Here is a 17,920-nt window from a genome sequence, read left to right as displayed (position 1 = left end):
CATCTGGCCATGCTCATTTCGTGGTCCATATGAAACCAAAGAAATACACGGGTCTTTCCTAACCAATCCTCGTGCGAACAATTTTACTCGGCAACATCAAACTTGAAGCTTCTCTTTGCATGGCCAGAAGAGCCAAAAAATTTAGGAACCATCATTCTGGTTGAGTAGCAACTTTTGTAGTTCAGGGCTTGTAATAAACACTTTATTTTCTTCTTCACGAGTCAAATGTTTTGCCTTCGTTCAAAAAAAAAGGTGTGACGTTAGGAAGAGGAGAACGAAGGGGGAAGCAGGAAAGAAAGGAAATGGCCATGAATACCGCGGAGAAATTTCCCACCGAAAGCGCGCAGCACACGCAAAGCGAGCAAAAGGCCGAAACCCCCCAACCCAAATCTCCAAACGTTGGCGGTCCGGCGCTCGCTGTCTCCGTCGCCGCCCTTCTCGCCGATCACCCCGCCTCGTCGCGTAGCCGAGCGCAAGGAAACGAAAACCCCCTGACGGCGTCGCCCCAAGCGGCTCGCGGTCGACGAGACCTTTTCCGCTCTCCGCCTACGGCCCTCCCTCGTGGCGGTCGTATCCGCCCCCGAATATGCCTCTCCCTTTTGGCGCCCCACCCCCTTTACTCTCTCCCCACACGCACCCACCTCCGTCTCCACCCTCGTCTCTTCTGCTGCTCCCCCTTCTCCTTCTCCTGTAGCCCCCCTGTTTCCGCTTTCTCTTTCCCCCTTCTCCTCGCCGACCCAACCGAACAAGAAAAAGCAAGCGAGAAGCCGCATCCGCTGCCTCGCTTCCTCCCCCGCCCTTCCCCGCCCGGGATTCATGGAGCTGCTGTTCGAGCTGCTCCTCACGGCGGCGGCCACCCTCCTCGTCGCCTTCCTGCTCGCCAAGCTCCTCTCCGGGAACAATGATCCCCCCCGCCGCGATCGCGCGGCGGGACCGGCTGACGTGATCGCGGAGGAAAAAGCGGAGGAGGCGGAAGAGGAGAGGGTCATCGAGGTGGACGAGGTGGGAGCGTGGGCGGATGTGGCGGCGCCGGCTCTCGCCGAGGGGTGGGTCGAGGTGGAGAAGGCCCCCGCGACCGTCGCGGAGGGGATGACCGAGTGGGTGGCCGCGGAAGAGGGGGTTCCGGCCACGCTTGCTCCGGAGCTGTTCCTTGGCACCGTGTCGCGGGAGCAGAAGGAGGAGGGTGAAGTTGGCAAGAAGCAGTGCGATTTAACCGCGGCCGTCGAGGCGGCTGTCGAAGCGAAGCCGCGGGATTCCGGCGCCGAAGCTGCTCCCAGAGAGGTTCTTGACGTGGAGTTGGAGGAAGAGACAACCCAGCAGAATGATCTGGGTGCTGAAGTTGCCCCGAGTGAAGTCCCTGATGCGGGAGTGCAGAAACAGGAAGTTCATGCTATGGAAGCTGTTGAAGTGAAGCAGCTCCATCTGGATGTGGGGGCTGCTCCTGCAGAAGTTGTTGATGCAGGACTGGAGAGGGAGGAGGAGGGAGCTCAAGCTGCTGAAGTGATTCCGCGTGAATTGGCTTCCGAGACTCCACCTGCAGATGTTCTTGACATCGTACCTGGGAAGCAGCAGGAGCAAGTCATTGAAGCGAATCAGCATGAATTGGCTCACGTTGTGGCTCCAAGAGTGATTCCGGACGCCGCAGCAAAGGATGAGGAAATGAAAGAACCATCTGTGGAAGAAGTTGTTGTTCCACATGAAGAAGTTCACAACAAGGAGGAAGCTCGGCATGAGGCCGGCACGGATGATCAGCAAGAAAAATTGGTCCCTAAGGACGAGCCGGCTCTTAAGAAATCTGATGATCTAAATGTCAGCCAAGAAGACAGCTCTAATGACAAAGTGGATGTTCAGCTACCGGAGAAGGATACCACATTGCTAGGGATGCCGGAAGATGAGGCTAGAGCGAGCATGGAGTTTGAAGAGTGGGAAGGGATTGAGAGAAGTGAAGTGGAGAAGAGATTTGGTGCAGCAGCGGCATTTGCAGCTAGTGACGCCGGGGCGGCTGCTCTGTCGAAGCTGAATAGCGATGTGCAGCTGCAGCTGCAGGGACTTCTCAAGGTTGCAGTTGATGGTCCCTGTTATGACGCTGCACAACCACTTACACTGAGACCTTCTTCTCGTGCAAAATGGTATGTGTTTTATCTCTCTTTGACACTATGGTTCCACTTATCTTTCTTGTGATGCAGCAAGTCATATTAGTCAATGATATTTTACAAAACACGTTTGAGTACCCAACCCCCCTGCCAGTGGTAATAACATTGAATTCTTTCTATATGAACAACTGAATGGTTTTGTGCTTGGAAAAAGACCAAAAAGGTTGCTACATCATAATGGCAATCAAATTTATCTGGTACCTTATCTATTTCTTCTAATGGGGACTATGATTAAAAGCTAGTTTAAAAGTTGTGCACTTAAACCAGGTAACTAACTTTGTAGTGTTTAAGGATGTCTCCTGCTACATTGATCTGTCAGTGCATAAGGCTGAAATAACATGGACAACTGAATTGTTTGGTGCTTGGCTGTTGCAAGTTGGCAAAAGACACAAAAGGTAGCTACACCATAATGGCAATCAAATTTATTTGGTACGGTGTCTATTACTTCTAATGGGGAAACATGGTGCACTTAAACCAAGTAATTAAATGTGTAGTGTGTAAGGATGTCTCTCCTATAGTGTTCTTTCGTCAATGGATAAGGCTGCATTATTTACAGGAATCTTTTTGAGTTTTTTGAATAAACTATACATGAACAGATGAACCCAGTATTTATTTGACAGAGTGCAATTTAATCATTAACAGAAGCAGACGAAGCACTTTCTGTATATATGCACAACATGAATCAAGCATAGCAACCAAAGCATATTTATCAAGATACATGCAGTGTCATCATAGTCGATATATGATCAGTAATTGCCTAAGGTTTTGTAGGTAATTCTGAGAGGATTTTTGTCTTTTATTTGGAAGTCAAGAAACCAAAAATGGCATAATGAAACTAATAGAAGCAGTTCTCGGTATACATTTTGCAGCTAGGTTGACATTGTTGATATGTTCTGAATAAATTGCTAAAACTTTAACATCGTACACATAGCACATTTAATTAATACGTTGGCATATAAATTGTTTGTTATATCTCTATAGACCTCATCAGTTAGAAACCATTTGAAATTTGAAATGATGGACTGGCAGGCGGGACTCACCTGTTAGTGTACCCATCTATCTTCTTCACCTTTCCTGTAATTGGCACGTGGGACCCACTTGCAAGTGAGTGCGTAACAGAACAATTGAAATCATAGTGTTCTGTGCTCATAGGAATTACCTTATACACTATTTTATCCTCTCAGACATCCTCAGATCGCATTTGGTGCTAAGGCTGTATGTCTAAGGAATAGGTAATAAAAGGATTATAGCCCTTACCTACAAAGTGGAGGAATCCCACTGGAGATACCCATTGCTGATAGATATCCACCTGTACTCCAAAATTCGTCATTTTACCACACGTGTTTTCAAATTTTGGCAACAAAACATATTCTTAATAAAAACTATTTTATCACCTTTTAGTTTGGGACCATGTACGAAATTGTAAATCTTGTGCCATTATGACAAGTACTGTTGGGCTTTGTGTAAACTCAATGTTATAGGTTGGTCTGGTGCAATTTCCTCTGTAAACTGAATTGACAATTCTACATCAAGTGATTTATGTTCTGTCGATCTGCCTTCTGTCGATTTGTTCTCTAATTTGGCATAATTGACAGTAAGTAGGCACTGAACAACCTCTCTTGCCCAAGTTTTTTTGGGGTAAGGTACAGCAGTAGCAAAGAATTTTAATGCATACCTTATAGATTCTTGTGCAAATTTAGCTGGTGGCCCTGTGGTCATATCTTCAGAATGGTGTCATAACATGAGAAGCCTGTCCGCAAACATGCATATTTATGTTTAAACCTAGAGTGTACTGCTGTGATTTAGTCCATTTCAAGGGGAAGATACCTGTCCTTACCTGTTAACGCGACACAAACACCCTGTTTTGGAGCTGCAAATACTGCCTGAGATCCTACGTTCTGAACCCATCTGTGATAATATCCTAGGTCGTTGTTATCCATGAGTGTTTTTCCTTTCCTTTTTCACTTTGAAGAGCTATCCGGTAGAGCATTAATTGAGAAATGTTGTATCCTGATAGTCATTATCTTATGAGTTGTATACTGCAGAGTGATATTCTTGTAATGCAAGCATATGCTTAAAAATGTGAGAAAAGAAACTGGTAGATTTGTCTTTAGAGCCTTGTTGGCCAAATCTATAAGCCTTATATATTGATTAATTAAACAGACCACTGCCAACCAGTGGTGGTACACATCTAACAACCAAACTTACCTATTTTGGAACGAGAAGGTTCCATAGATGTTAAAATATGGAATGCTGGTCAAAAGTGTACTACTGAAATGTTGACGTACTAACACACACCTAACTGATATACATGACATGACATGGTCATGGCAGATATCTCGCAGCTATTTCTGATGTGTGATCTGTCAATCATATTTATTTACAAAGAACTGATTTTGGAGTTGTACTTGCAATAATTATGAATGTGCTACATACATGTATTTTGTTTCCAATAATTCTGTTGAATGTATCAAAGTACTTGGAAAGTATGAGTAAGAAAATGACATGAGGAAAATACGCACACGATATCCGGTAAGTGATATAAAATCTTGTAACGATTTTGACTTGACAATCATTCTACTATTTTGGACTTTTAGTGTTGAGTGCGGAACACCTTAAAGAAAAAATGGTTAGATAACGTCTATTGGTGCCATTATTTGACAATGATGTGCTACCAGTTGTTTGTAATAAATTGTATACTTTTGTATTCTTAGGGGTTCTGTGTAGGTGCACCATGCTTAGCTGGTAATAACTGTTGGATAATGAGCAACTGAGCTTTACTGATAGCCAAAGGCCAATACATATACATGTGTGGTAAAGTGCAGGAAACCCCTTATACAATGGGGATATACCGAAAAGAGACTATACACATCTAACACCCCCCCCCCCCTTCAAACTCATGGTGGATCAACAACACTGAGTTTGGAGAGAAAAAAGGTATGCTGCGCTCGAGTCTGTGCCTTCGTGAAGAAGTCAGCCAACTGTAACTCTGAGGGCACATAGTGAAGAGCGAGAGTCTGATCCTGCACAGCAGCACGCACAAAGTGGGCATCCACACCGATGTGCTTGGTGAGCTCATGCTTCACCGGGTCACGCGCAATACTGATAGCACCAGTACTGTCTGACAGTAAGGAATAGATGACACAGGAGGCACATAGCAGGGTGTATCGGGAAGGAGAAGGAAAGAGAGATCGTCCACAGAGAAACTCGAGGAAGAAGGACGTGGGTAGTAAGAACGAGACTCGTCAAAGGTCACATCACGCGAGATGCGCAAGCGACGACCCACAGGATCCCAACATCGATAGCCCTTGTGCTCATCACTGTAACCAAGGAAAACACACTCAACCGACTGAGCAGTCAGTTTGGTGCGTTCTCGGGGGGCAAGAAGAACATGGCACATGCATCCAAACATACGGAGAGTGGAGTAGTCAGGAGAGCGACCAGTGAGACACTCCAGAGGAATACCACCCTGCAAGGCAGTCGATGGCTGAATGTTGATGAGATAGGTGGATGCAGAGACAGCCTCAGCCCAAAAATGGGGTGGAAGGGAAGCAGCAATCATCATCGCACGAGCCGTCTCAAGTAAATGACGATGCTTACGTTCGGCAACACCATTCTGAGCATGAGCACCAGGGCATGAAAACTGGGCAAGAGTACCCTGTTCCGCGAGAAAACCACGCAACAGCTGAGAGATATACTCTCCAGCAGAGTCAGCACGAAAAGTGCGAATGGGCGTGGAAAACTTGGTGTGAACCATGGCAGCAAAACGTTTGTATATAGGGAGAACCTCGCTACGAGATTTCATGAAGTAGAGCCAAGTGTAGCGAGAGAAATCATCAATAAACAAAACATAGTAGTGGTGACCACCTTTTGAATCAAAAGGAGCAGGACCCCAAACATCAGAATGAACTAAGTCAAAAGGACGCTGAGATACAGACTCACTAGTAGGATAAGGTAACTGAGTCTGTTTGCCAAGTCTGCAACCATTACAATGTAAGGAGACATCTCCAGATACAAACCCTAAGAGGCCCTGACGAACTAAAGAAGACAAGCGAGAGCCACAGATGTGACCAAGGCGATGATGCCACTGCTGGAAGGACGCAGACGAGGAGGCAGCAAGAGCATGGGAGCTGGCAGAAGTGGTGGCAGCGGAAGGAACACAAAGCCAGTCAACCTCCCAAGGGCCCTCTGACTCACGGCGCCGGGGGCCAGCACCAACCAAAGCCTTGGTGCGACGATCCTGAATGGAGCAAGAGTCGGTATCAAGAATGACACGACAACCAGAATCAGTAAGTTGGGCAGCGGAAAAAAGATTCATGGTAAGGCGAGGAACATGTGAAACACTCGGAACAGAAAAAAATGGAGTGGAAAGAATACCACGACTAGCAACAGGAAGAGATGTGCCATCGGCAGTAAGAACATTAACAGGCGAATCAAGTGGTCGGAGAGAAGACAACGCGGAAGAATCAGAAGACATATGAAAGGAAGCTCCAGAATCCAGAACCCACGAAGATGTACCTGACTGTGTAGGTGCCGGTGATGGTGAGGAAGGGGATTCAGTCATAGCAGCAGCAGAAGCAGTCGACGAGGAGCCTGAGGAAGCAAGAAGACGCTTGAGACGAACAATGTCCTGGTCAGTGAGTGACGGAGTCGAGGAAGACACAGGAGTCCCACTGGAGGAGCGCCTCTGGTCTCGCTTCTTCTGGCGACAATCAGACTCTGGGTGACCTGACCGGGAGCAATAACCACAAACGGTGTCACGGCGCGACGTGCCCTTCTCAGCATAAGGAGGACGGCTCACCCCCCCTGGAGGAGTAGGCAAGAGCGGCGGAGCAGTGAGGCGAGCAGACGACGCAGGAGCCCGGGCGGCCAACACTGACGGAACCAGAAGCAACCCGTCAGAGCGAAGGCGGGTCTCCTCGGCACGAAGCTCAGCAAGTATCTCTGAGATAGGAACACGACCACGAGCAAGCAAGTGAGCACGTCGAGGCTCAAACTCAGATCGGAGACGAGATAAGAACTCATGGACCCTCTGAAACTCAAGATCAGACCGAGTAGTCTGACAGCAACGACAGGTTCCACAAACAACTGTCCGAAGAGAGTCAAGCTGGCGCCAGATGGCAGAGCACTGTGAGTAGAACTCATCAACAGAAGAATCACCTTGCTGAAGTGCATGCTCCTGGCGCACCACAGATAGGTAGAGAGCATCACCAGAGGGTTGATAGCGCTGACAGAGGTAAGACCACATCGCTGCAACTGTGCCAAGTCCCATGAACTCCGAAGCAAACTGAGGGAGGACACTCGCAGTGAGAACAGCAGCAGCTCGAGCATCATCATTGCACCACTGAGTGTAAGCAGACAGATCATCCCGGTACACAGAGAGAGCATCAGAATAAGCAGATACCTGCTGATCATAAGCATCAACCGCAGCATCATCCAGAGCCTTGGCAGCATCCCGGTCAGCCTGAGAAGCATCAGCAGCAAGGACCGGCGGCACTGGTGGGATTGGGGCCACGGGCGCAACCGGGCATGGCGGACAGGAGACCTTGCCAGAGAGAACACCCCACAAAAGGAGACCGCGCATATGGATACGCATGAAGCCCACAAACTCAGCATAGTTGGTGCCGTCGAAGATGACCGAGCACCGAGGGACCGCGACATAGCCCAAAGCAGACATGAGGAAGCCTCGCTGCCATTTTTTTTTTGGTCAACGGACCCTCAACTCGATCTGGAACGAGGGGATCTCGAACCAGGAAGCGAGCGAGGCCACAGAAAGCGACCGCGGGCAGGGAGCGCGTGATGCAGGGACTCCCCGATGCAGCCAGTCGAGCAGCTCAGGCGGGGGCCCGACCTGAGGGAGGAGCAGAGCGCGGCCCTGTGCGGGATCGACCAGAGGACGAGCCCGAGAGCGGCGCGGCCCTGTGCTGGATCGAGAGGAGCGCGCGGCTCTGCGCGTGAGGAAGAGGAGCGCGCGGCTCTGACGGGATCGAGCAGAGGAGGCGCTCCCGAGGCCGACCGGCAGGGGTTGGGGCGCGCAGGGGGTGGCGGAGCGCAGCCTTGGCGCAGTCCAAGATACGCCAGACGAGGAAGACGAGGCCGAACGGTACAGCCAGGGCGGCGGATCCGGACGAGACGAGTGCGACAGCGGCAGCCGGAAGCGAGCAGAGGCGGCCGGAGACGAGGTAGGCTAGGATGGGGGAGCACGGAGTTGCAGCGTGCGAGAGAGCGAGGGCAACCTAGCATCTGATACCATGTTGGATAATGAGCAACTGAGCTTTACTGATAGCCAAAGGCCAATACATATACATGTGTGGTAAAGTGCAGGAAACCCCTTATACAATGGGGATATATCGAAAAGAGACTATACACATCTAACAATAACCACTCGTTGTTCTGTCAGGGTCTCTTGGCAAAAGCTAGGAAACATGCATCCTGAGATTGCTATGGAAAAATACATGAATCTTTTGTCAGAATTTCTTCCTGGATGGATGGGAGACACAACCCCGGTAAGCTTTTCTTTTGTTAAAATGTATAACTTATGTTTACCCAACGTAATTTTTTTTTGCTTCAGAATAGAGCTAATGATTTATGAATATCATAATATAGAGCACAGAGAAACAGAAAGTTGATGTTGATTCTGAAGGGGCCCTTTTAACAATGACTACTCATACAAGTGACCCACAGATCAATCAAGGGTAAATTACTAATTACTGAATTGTGGACTTGTGGAGCGTTGCAAAATGACAACAGGGTTACATATCGGTGTTGTATTTGCCATTTGGACTGGTATGTATTGGTGCTGGTACAAGAATATTTTGGTGAAATTTCCAGCACTGTAGTTGTACCAGTTGTTTCCAATGGCAGTATGTACAACGATCTGGTATGATAACCCTGTTTCATGACTTTTATCAATTGATTATGACCCTGACTTGCTGGTGTCGATGAATTTCTTGACAGGAATGAAGGTAGTACTAGCATAGATGAAGGTCCACTAACAGTTCCTCCTAACCCCGAAAAAGGTACATGCTTCACATATATTTTCCATTGGCTTACTCACTCCTAGGAAATAAAATAAGCTGCAGTGATGTTAAATTTTCTGACAGCTCTTTGTAGTGATATGTATTTCTGGATGTTAATTTTAAATTCATCATAACCCTAACCAACCCAAAGTAGCTGAATTTGGACCTTTCATTTTCCAATCAGTTTGATTTTCTGCCTGCACACTTTATTATGTTTTATCAATTAAGCCCACCCTGTAAATTTTCAGGGCAGAGCTCTGACGTCCCTACCGAATGAACGTAACGGTCATCGAGTATTTCTTGCATCGGTGATGTCAGCGCATTGCTGAGATCGCTGCTGATGCCTTCCCCATAAGATTAGGTTTGTACAGTGTTTGTGGTTGTGCTAATATTAGTGCTGTAATGGGTGTTGGTACGTGTAATGTATATGACTGTATATATATCCCACAACGACCGCCTGCTGCCTGTATATCGGCCAGTATCAACCTTATCGTCAGGTTTAGTCTGTGTAACCGCATCTATGGTAAAGCGGTAATTGTATGCCATCTCGCTGTTTGGGATGAGAAATTAAGTGGTTGAAGAATGGATAATCCTACGTCCTACCCGTCTCGCGCTGAAATCATCTCATTTGTGGGACGTGCATGCTTTTCTCCATAACTTTGTTCAGTTGGTATTCTCCCCATGACTTTCACCCTATCTTCTTCAGTTGGATATAGTTCAGTTCCTTGTGTGGTGGATAACGAGGGTGCAGGTTATGTGTCGTGGTCATGGCATTCCATCATTTTCCGAAGCGGAATGGGCTCCCGCATGTCCACCAAGGTCCCGAGGGCTTTGGCTGCACGCCTAGACCAGAGGGTTGGATTTTTGCGCCTTCTGACGGAGAAGTGGCCAGATAGCAACGATGGCCCTTCATGGATCACGTGAAACCATATCTCTCTCCGAAATAAATGCCTGACAAGGACCGTGCGCTTGACATGGCTCGCGACAGGCCTTGGGACAGACAGAAGGACCGCGCAAATCGGCGTGGCTAACCGGAGCTCCGACACGTCCAGGGAACACGCATGTACCATACTCTGCGGTACGCTGGCCGTATGCCGCAGCACCAAAGGATCCATACGAGTCACATGACCCACAGGACGAGGGCCAAGGGAGCCCACCGCGGCACGGCGAGTCAAGCGCACCCCGTGGCCTCGTCCGGCCGATGCACGCCCGTGAACCCACCGCCCGCGCGTGCGCCGAACAAGGCCGGCGCAGTGCCAGAACGGACAGGCGCGCCACGACCCGGCTACCGCCAAGCCGGGGAGCTACCAGTACAGGGCACGGACGGGCTCATCGAGAGGCGGTGGACAGACCACGCAGATTATACGGTGCCGCCAAGAGTTGCGCTTTTCCTTTCGTTTGTGGTGGCGCCCGGTCGGGCTACTTTCGTGCTCGCGCGACGCATGCGAGCGCCCCACTCCGTAGCGTGTACATGGCCGTGGCGGCAGAAACCGCAAGGATAGCGCTGGCGAGTAGATGGATCATGGATGGATGAACAGTGTTCGTGTAGTAGCCTGCGTGCATGGATGCATACTCCGGGGTCTCTTTTTGGCCAGCCACTCCGGAAAGCGCGACAATAATTTCGGCTCGCGGGGAAACTGCGGGCATTATTCGGCCCACCGATCACGTTCCAGTCTACCAACCGATGTGGCGTGCGGTGCTTTTTCGAGTTTGGACCAGTTCTTCGTGTGGAACAGCTAGCTGAGCTGGGTTTAAATCCCTTGTTTGTTTTTCTACGTTTCTTTTGGTGAAGAAGAAGGCAAATGGAGGTAATGTAAAAGATTCTCGGGTAACACAAGGGTCAATCACGGATACACCGCAGGCAAAAGACACTGATAGTACTGGATGAATAAGCACAAGGTTGTACACTGTATTTCTGTCCGGCAAGTACAAGTACAAGTTCAAGTATTGCCAAGTGCATCTTCGTGATGATCAACATGACATCATCATTTGGAAGCTTACCACCTCGGGTCACTATTTGGCGGCCTCGGCATACAAAGGATCAGTTTCACAGTATCATGGCAACTGTGCCAGAAGGCTAAACCTTTTTTTTTTGCGTGAGAAACTTTTAATCTATTCATCTCCAATCATGATATTACAAAGAACATCAAAGGTAATAAAATTACAACCAGGTCCATGAACCACCTAGCAACGACTACAAGCACTGAAGCGAGACGAAGGCGCGCCGCCGTCATCGCCCTCCGCCCCCTCGTTGGAGCCGGGAAAACCGTGTTCTAATAGACAGTCGTGTAATCGTCGTGTTAAGGCCTCCTAGGACCAGTGCACCAGAGCAACAACCATCACCGATGATGAAAGTCGTAGATCGAAAGCATCAAACCTGTAAACACCCAAACCAAGACAAACACTTGATGGTTCATTTTGAGGCAATAACATCCACCATTTGTAAAAAAACGAAGACCGGATCCAAACAGACCCACTGAAGACCATCACCGACCGAATCCCGCGAGATTCGAAGGAGACACACCTCCAAACGCCCTACGACAACACTAGACATGTCATCAGAACGGGGATAGAACGTGAGAGACATTATTCCTACCGAGGGACATCGTTGCCGCGGCACAACCCCAACCAAGACACTGAACTTAACAAGAGAGAATGAGGTCCCTCCTGCCGGCGAGGGGCCGAAATCCTCCGCACCTCCAAGGCCCAAATTGTCATCGGCGATGTTGGGAAGCGTAGTACTCCCTCTATCCCATAATATAAGAACGTTTTTGGCACTACACTAGTGTAAAAAACATTCTTATATTATGGGACGGAGGGAGTAGAAAACAAAATTTTCGCGCCTACGCACACCCAAGATCAATATGAAGAAGCATAACGGGTTGTGAGGGAGTCCTGGATAAGGGGGTATCCGGACAGCCGGACTATATACTTTGGCCGGACTGTTGGACTATGAAGATACAAGACAGAAGCTTCGTCCCGTGTCCGGATGGGACTCTCCTTGGCGTGGAAGGCAAGCTTGGCGATTCGGATGTAGATCTCCTCCTCTGTAAACCGACTCTGTGTAACCCTAGCCCCCTCCGGTGTCTATATAAACCAGAGGGTTTAGTTCGTAGTACATAACAACAATCATACCATAGGCTAGCTTCTAGGGATTAGCCTCTCTGATCTCGTGGTAGATCAACTCTTGTAATACTCACAAGATCAATCAAGCAGGAAGTAGGGTATTACCTTCATCGAGAGGGCCCGAACCTAGGTAAACATCGTGTCCCCAGTCTCCTGTTACCATTAGCCTTAGACGCACGGTTCGGGACCCCCTACCCGAGATCCGCCGGTTTTGACACCGATATTGGTGCTTTCATTAAGAGTTCCACTGTGTCGCCGCGATAAGGCTTGATGGCTCGCCTCGTTGTCAAAGACAACGTCACCTCCGGTGGAGCCCTGGCTCTAGGCCAAACTCTCTGGCTGGGTGGCTTCGCTATGACCACCCGATCGGCTGTCGCGCCGACAATGACTTCTCAGGTCATTAAAAATAGCCTCCACATTGATTCGGAATTTGTCGAACAGATGGACCCAATGGAGCTCTTCTCCCTCAACGAGCTCTTGGATCGCATCGCCGCCCTGGGCGTCGCTACGGACTATGACCGGATCAGGCTTAAACCTGATCAAAGGGAGATTCACTCTCCACCGGCCACCCATGAGATAGCGGTAGTGGAAGAGCATCATCCTAATTCTCCCTCCACTTTGAGGACGAACTATGTCCGGATTTCCGAGCTCTCCGAGCCGGACACCCGCTCGCAGGAGGACATGACCCCGGTCCCAGACTCAGGATCGGGGGGCGGGCCGAAGAAATCAGGCAACGCCCCAGAACCCGAGCCGTTAAGCTCGGAAGCTTCTTTGCCCCTGGGTCCCAGATCGGGTCGGGATTCGGATTCAAATCCGCCCACGCACCCAGATTTATCCAATCTTTTCCATATCATACAAGAGCCCCAAGAAACAGTACATCATTACTGGGCCAGATTCCTCCTTGTGATAAACAGAGTCAAGGACTGTCGCGAGGCAGACGCAATCTCCCTCTTTTGCAAAAATTGCACGGACAAAGGGATTCTCAACGCTATAAGTCGTCGTGACATAGTACACTTCGCTGACTTAGCGGCCATAGTGCAAAAATACTGCGCGATGGAAAGCGCCTGGAAAACCCAAACAAGTTTTTGGGACAATCAGGCTCTAGCCAAATCCTCTGTCCGAACTAAAAGGGTAAACTCTCGTAAGTCACCCAATTCAAGTACCAAAAAAATAAAGCCCGCCGCAAGGCGCGGAACCGTATTGGAAGAATGGATAAACGGGTCGTGCAAGATTCACAGCACACCGGATACTATGCCAATGCATAGCCTTAGAGCATGTTGGATACTCCGGCAGGTAGCAAAGAGCGGCGAGGATCTCCTCATAAAACATACAACAGAACAACATCCCGTCGAAGACAACAATACGGTATTTACAGTCTTCGAGACTTTCGCCTCAAATAATAGGCGCAAGTGAGCTCAGCGCAGCCTCGCAGAAGTTTGCCACGTGGCAACAATAAACCCATGGAACGATATGGCTATAACTTACAATGCCAGTGACGAACCTCAATTCCGAACAGTTCGAGCACCAGCCGCCTTGGTCCTTAGCCCAATCGTGGATGGCTTCAGGCTCACCAAAGTGCTCATGGACGGCGGAAGCAGACTAAACCTCATCTATGAGGAAACCCTTAACAAGATGGAAATTGGCAAGAGCCGCATTGAATGAAGCAGCACGACCTTCAGGGGAAACATCCCTAGTCGGGAGGCACAATGCGCGGGAAAAATCACACTGGATGTGGTATTCGGCATGCCGGAGAATTATAGGTCCGAAGAAATTACATTCCAAGTGGCCCCGTTCAGCAGCGGATACCACGCCCTCTTGGGGCGGGACGCATTCACGAGCTTTCAGGCTGTACCCCATTATGGGTACATGAAGCTCAAAATGCCCGGGCCCAATGGAATCATCACTCTAGCTAGCGATACGGACGTCGCACTCCGCGCCGAAAATAAAACCGCCGCCCTCGCCCTGGAGGCATTATCAGAAGCCCTCGCGGCCGAAGAACTGACAACACTACGAGCAACTGTGGACGGAGACGACATTATACTCGACAAGTGACCTAAATCCACATCCTTCAAACCAGCGGACGAGATAGTCAAATTCCAGGTCCACCCAACGGACCCTTCGAAGACAGCTTCCATCGAGACACAACTGAACCCCACAATAGACGCCGCACTGCGAGACTTCCTGCGTGAAAATTGGTATATTTTCGCCTCGCATCCTTCAGACATGTCGGGCATCCCACACAGGCCGGCCGAACACAGCCTCAATATACTAAAAGGATACAAGCCAGTCAAGCAGACTCTTAGACGCTTCTCAGAGCCTAAGCGACAAGCCATGGGGGAAGAGCTAGCCAAGCTACTCGAGGCCGGATTCATCAGAGACATCAAACATCCGGATTGGCTAGCAAACTTGGTAATGGTACCAAAAAAGGATAAATCCTGGCGCTTGTGTGTCGATTTCAAAGACCTCAATAAAGCTTGCCCTAAGGATCCCTTCCCCCTCCCCCGCATTGATCAAATAATCGATGCCACCGCAGGACACGACTCATTGTGTTTCCTCGACGCATACTCCGGATACCATCAAATAAAGATGGCGGAATCCGACCAGGCCGCAACGGCTTTCATCACTCCGTACGGCCCCTTCTGTTTCAACACCATGCCCTTCGGGCTCAAAAACGCCGGCGCAAACCTATCAACGCATGATTCAGACATGCCTGGAAAAACAAATCGTCAAGACAGTAGAGGCCTACGTAGACGACGTGGTCATCAAAACAAGACACGTCGAAACTTTAATAGATGACCTGAGGCTTATGTTCGATAATCTCCAAACATACGACATCAAGCTCAACCCGGAGAAGTGTGTCTTCGGAGTACCCTCCGGAAAATTGCTCGGCTTCATCGTTTCTAATAGAGGAATTGAAGCCAATCCGGCAAAAATCTGAGCTCTGTCACAGTTGGCTATCCCAACAGACCTCAAGCAGATCCAGAAACTAACTGGATGTGTGGCTGCCTTAAGCCGCTTCATCTCCTGCTTAGGAGAAAAGGCACTACCCATGTATCGCCTTCTTCGACGCACCGAACACTTCGAGTGGACGGATGCGGCCACGACCGGATTGGAAGAAATAAAGGCACTCTTGGCCACCAACGCAGTCCTGACTGCGCCAAACATTGGCGAACCCATGCTATTATACATAGCCGCAACAAACCAAGTTGTGAGCGCAGTGCTCGTCGTCGAATGAGAGGCAGACGGACACAAGTTCCCACTCCAAAAGCCGGTATATTACGTGTCCACTGTCCTCACTCCATGCAAATCTCGGTACCCTCACTATCAAAAGATAGCGTATGCGGTCTTCATGGCATCCCGGAAACTATGACACTACTTTCAAGAGTGTTCGATCACGGTGGCCTCCGAAGTACCACTCAATGACATAATAAATAACCGCGATGCAACAGGCCGGATTGCTAAATGGGTTATTGAGCTCCTACCGTTCGACATAACATACAAACCACGGCGGGCCATTAAGTCGCAAGTACTGGCGGACTTTGTCGTCGAATGGATAGAGGCCGAACTCCCTAAAGAGTACGGCGCGTACTCAAATTGGATTATGCATTTCGGCGACTCTAAAATGCTGGCCGGATTGGGGGCAGGTGTCGTCCTGACATCCCCCACCGGAGACACGGTGCAGTACGTCCTCCAAGTATTATACACAGACTCCAACAATGCAGCCGAATACGAGGCTCTGTTGCATGGTCTTCGGATGGCAGTCTCCATGGGCATTCAATGCCTCGAAGTGCGCGGGGACTCGAACCTCGCAATATCTCAGGTAAATGGAGACTTTGACGCCAAGGACCCAAAAATGGCGGCTTATCACAATGCCATCCTCAAAATGTCAGCTCGGTTCGAGGGGCTCGAATTCCACCATGTGGTCAGAGAAAATAACCAAGCGGCCGATATCCTCGCCCGCATCAGCACTAGACGCGACCCCGTCCCACCTAATATCTTCTTAGAAAGGTTGTTCAAGCCGTCTGTGGCATGGGAAGGGGAGTCCGGCACTATTAGTCCGGCTCCGAACACAACCCCAAATTCTGAACCTTCTGACGTAATCGGAGGCTCTGCCACCGAAATAACATCTTCGGCCCACGAAATAATGGTTGTCATCGCCCCGTGGATCGAGCCCTTCTTGGCCTACCTTAATAGGCAAGAGCTCCCCGAGGACCAAAATGAGGTACGTTGTATTGTGCGACGCTCTAAAGCCTACAAAGTCCATGAAGGAGAGCTCTACAAGAAGAGCGCCACCGGAGTGCTCCAACGATGCATCACCGAAGAGGAAGGGTGGCAGCTCTTAGCCGAAATCCATTCCAGACTAGGCGGGCACCACGCGGCAGCCCGAGCTCTCGTGAGCAAGGCCTTTCAAACAGGATTCTACTGGCCAACAGCCCGGGCGGACGCACATGACCTCGTCCAACATTGCGTTGGTTGTCAACTATTCACCAATCAGAGCCATATGCCCCCTACCGCTCTCCAAACGATCCCCATAACTTGGCCCTTCGTGGTCTGGGGGCTGGATATGGTGGGACCCCTTAAAGGGGGAAGCCATAAGAAAAAATACTTACTGGTCATGGTGGACAAGTTCACCAAATGGATAGAAGCCAAACCAGTTAAAACGGCCAAATCCGGACCAGTGATAGACTTCATATCAGAGGTTGTACACCGCTACGGTGTCCCCCACAGTATCATCACTAACAATGGCTCGAATTTCACAGCCGAAGAGGTAAAAGCCTGGTGCAGCAAAATGGGCATTAAGCTCGACTACGCCTCTGTCTATCACCCCAAAACAAACGGTCAAGTCGAACGTGAAAATGGTCTTATTATGAGCGGCATCAAATCCAGACTAGTGCGATCCTTGAAGGAATCAGACATGCATTGGGTCGAGGAACTCGACTCCGTACTCTAGGGGGCTGCGGACCACGCCGAATCGCACCACCGGATACACACCATTTTTTATGGTGTACGATGCAGAAGCAGTGCTGACCTACGACATAATTCATGACTCACCTCGCGTGCGCATGTATGAAGAGAAGGAAGCCGAGCTAGACCGGCAGGATAACTTAGATGCTTTGGAGGAGGAGCGTGATGTCGCTAAAGCCCGTTCCGCATTCTATCAGCAACAGGCTCGAAGGTATCAAAGCAGAGAAGTACGGGCCAAAACTTATAACATTGGCGAACTTGTTCTACGCCTACCTGAGAAGAAGAAGGACAATCTCAAACCCAAGTGGGAGGGTCCCTTCATCATTGATAAAGTTCTCACCGGAGGAGCGTACCGTCTGCGCATCGCATCTGATAACAGACTCGAGCCGAACCCATGGAAAGCGGCTAGACTCCGGAGATTCTACGCCTAGCGCCGAACCCAGTGTTCGTCTCCTTCACTCTGCTTCTTCAATTATGTTCCCTTTCCTCCTTTCTCTCCCCTTTTTTCCTTTTTTTATAGCCTTAAAACTGTACGGATGCCCTGAGCACTCCGGCCGCATTATGCATGCACCCTATACCTGGGGGCTTCCTATTCGGAAGCTAAATATAACCACTTTTAATGGCTTCTTGCCAGCCACATATGCATTTTTCTTTCCA

At 49.5% G+C, this 17,920-nt stretch overlaps 1 protein-coding gene across 1 annotated transcript; it reads left to right on the top strand.

Moving 5' to 3' along the window:
- Window positions 1–638: 638 nt before the first annotated feature.
- On the top strand, window positions 639–9,772 carry LOC123092793 (acyl-CoA-binding domain-containing protein 5). Its single transcript, XM_044514620.1, has 5 exons — window positions 639–2,129; window positions 8,554–8,659; window positions 8,760–8,848; window positions 9,111–9,172; window positions 9,421–9,772. Exons 1-5 carry the CDS (start codon window positions 817–819, stop codon window positions 9,447–9,449), a joined length of 1,599 nt encoding a protein of 532 aa, XP_044370555.1. The 5' UTR covers window positions 639–816; the 3' UTR covers window positions 9,450–9,772.
- Window positions 9,773–17,920: the final 8,148 nt, after the last annotated feature.

This window comes from Triticum aestivum, chromosome 4B, assembly GCF_018294505.1.
Source record: "Triticum aestivum cultivar Chinese Spring chromosome 4B, IWGSC CS RefSeq v2.1, whole genome shotgun sequence".
Taxonomy (NCBI): Eukaryota; Viridiplantae; Streptophyta; class Magnoliopsida; order Poales; family Poaceae; genus Triticum; species Triticum aestivum.
The sequence above is the reverse complement of the archived record's forward strand: the minus strand, read 5'-3'. Positions and strand labels throughout refer to the sequence as shown.

Coding starts and splice junctions, on each gene's coding strand:
- LOC123092793 (XM_044514620.1), top strand. CDS start 817: ATGGAGCTGCTGTTCGAGCTGCTCCTCACGGCGGCGGCCACCCTCCTC. Junction 2,130..8,553: donor CCTTCTTCTCGTGCAAAATG/GTATGTGTTTTA, acceptor TTGTTCTGTCAG/GGTCTCTTGGCAAAAGCTAG. Junction 8,660..8,759: donor GGATGGGAGACACAACCCCG/GTAAGCTTTTCT, acceptor ATCATAATATAG/AGCACAGAGAAACAGAAAGT.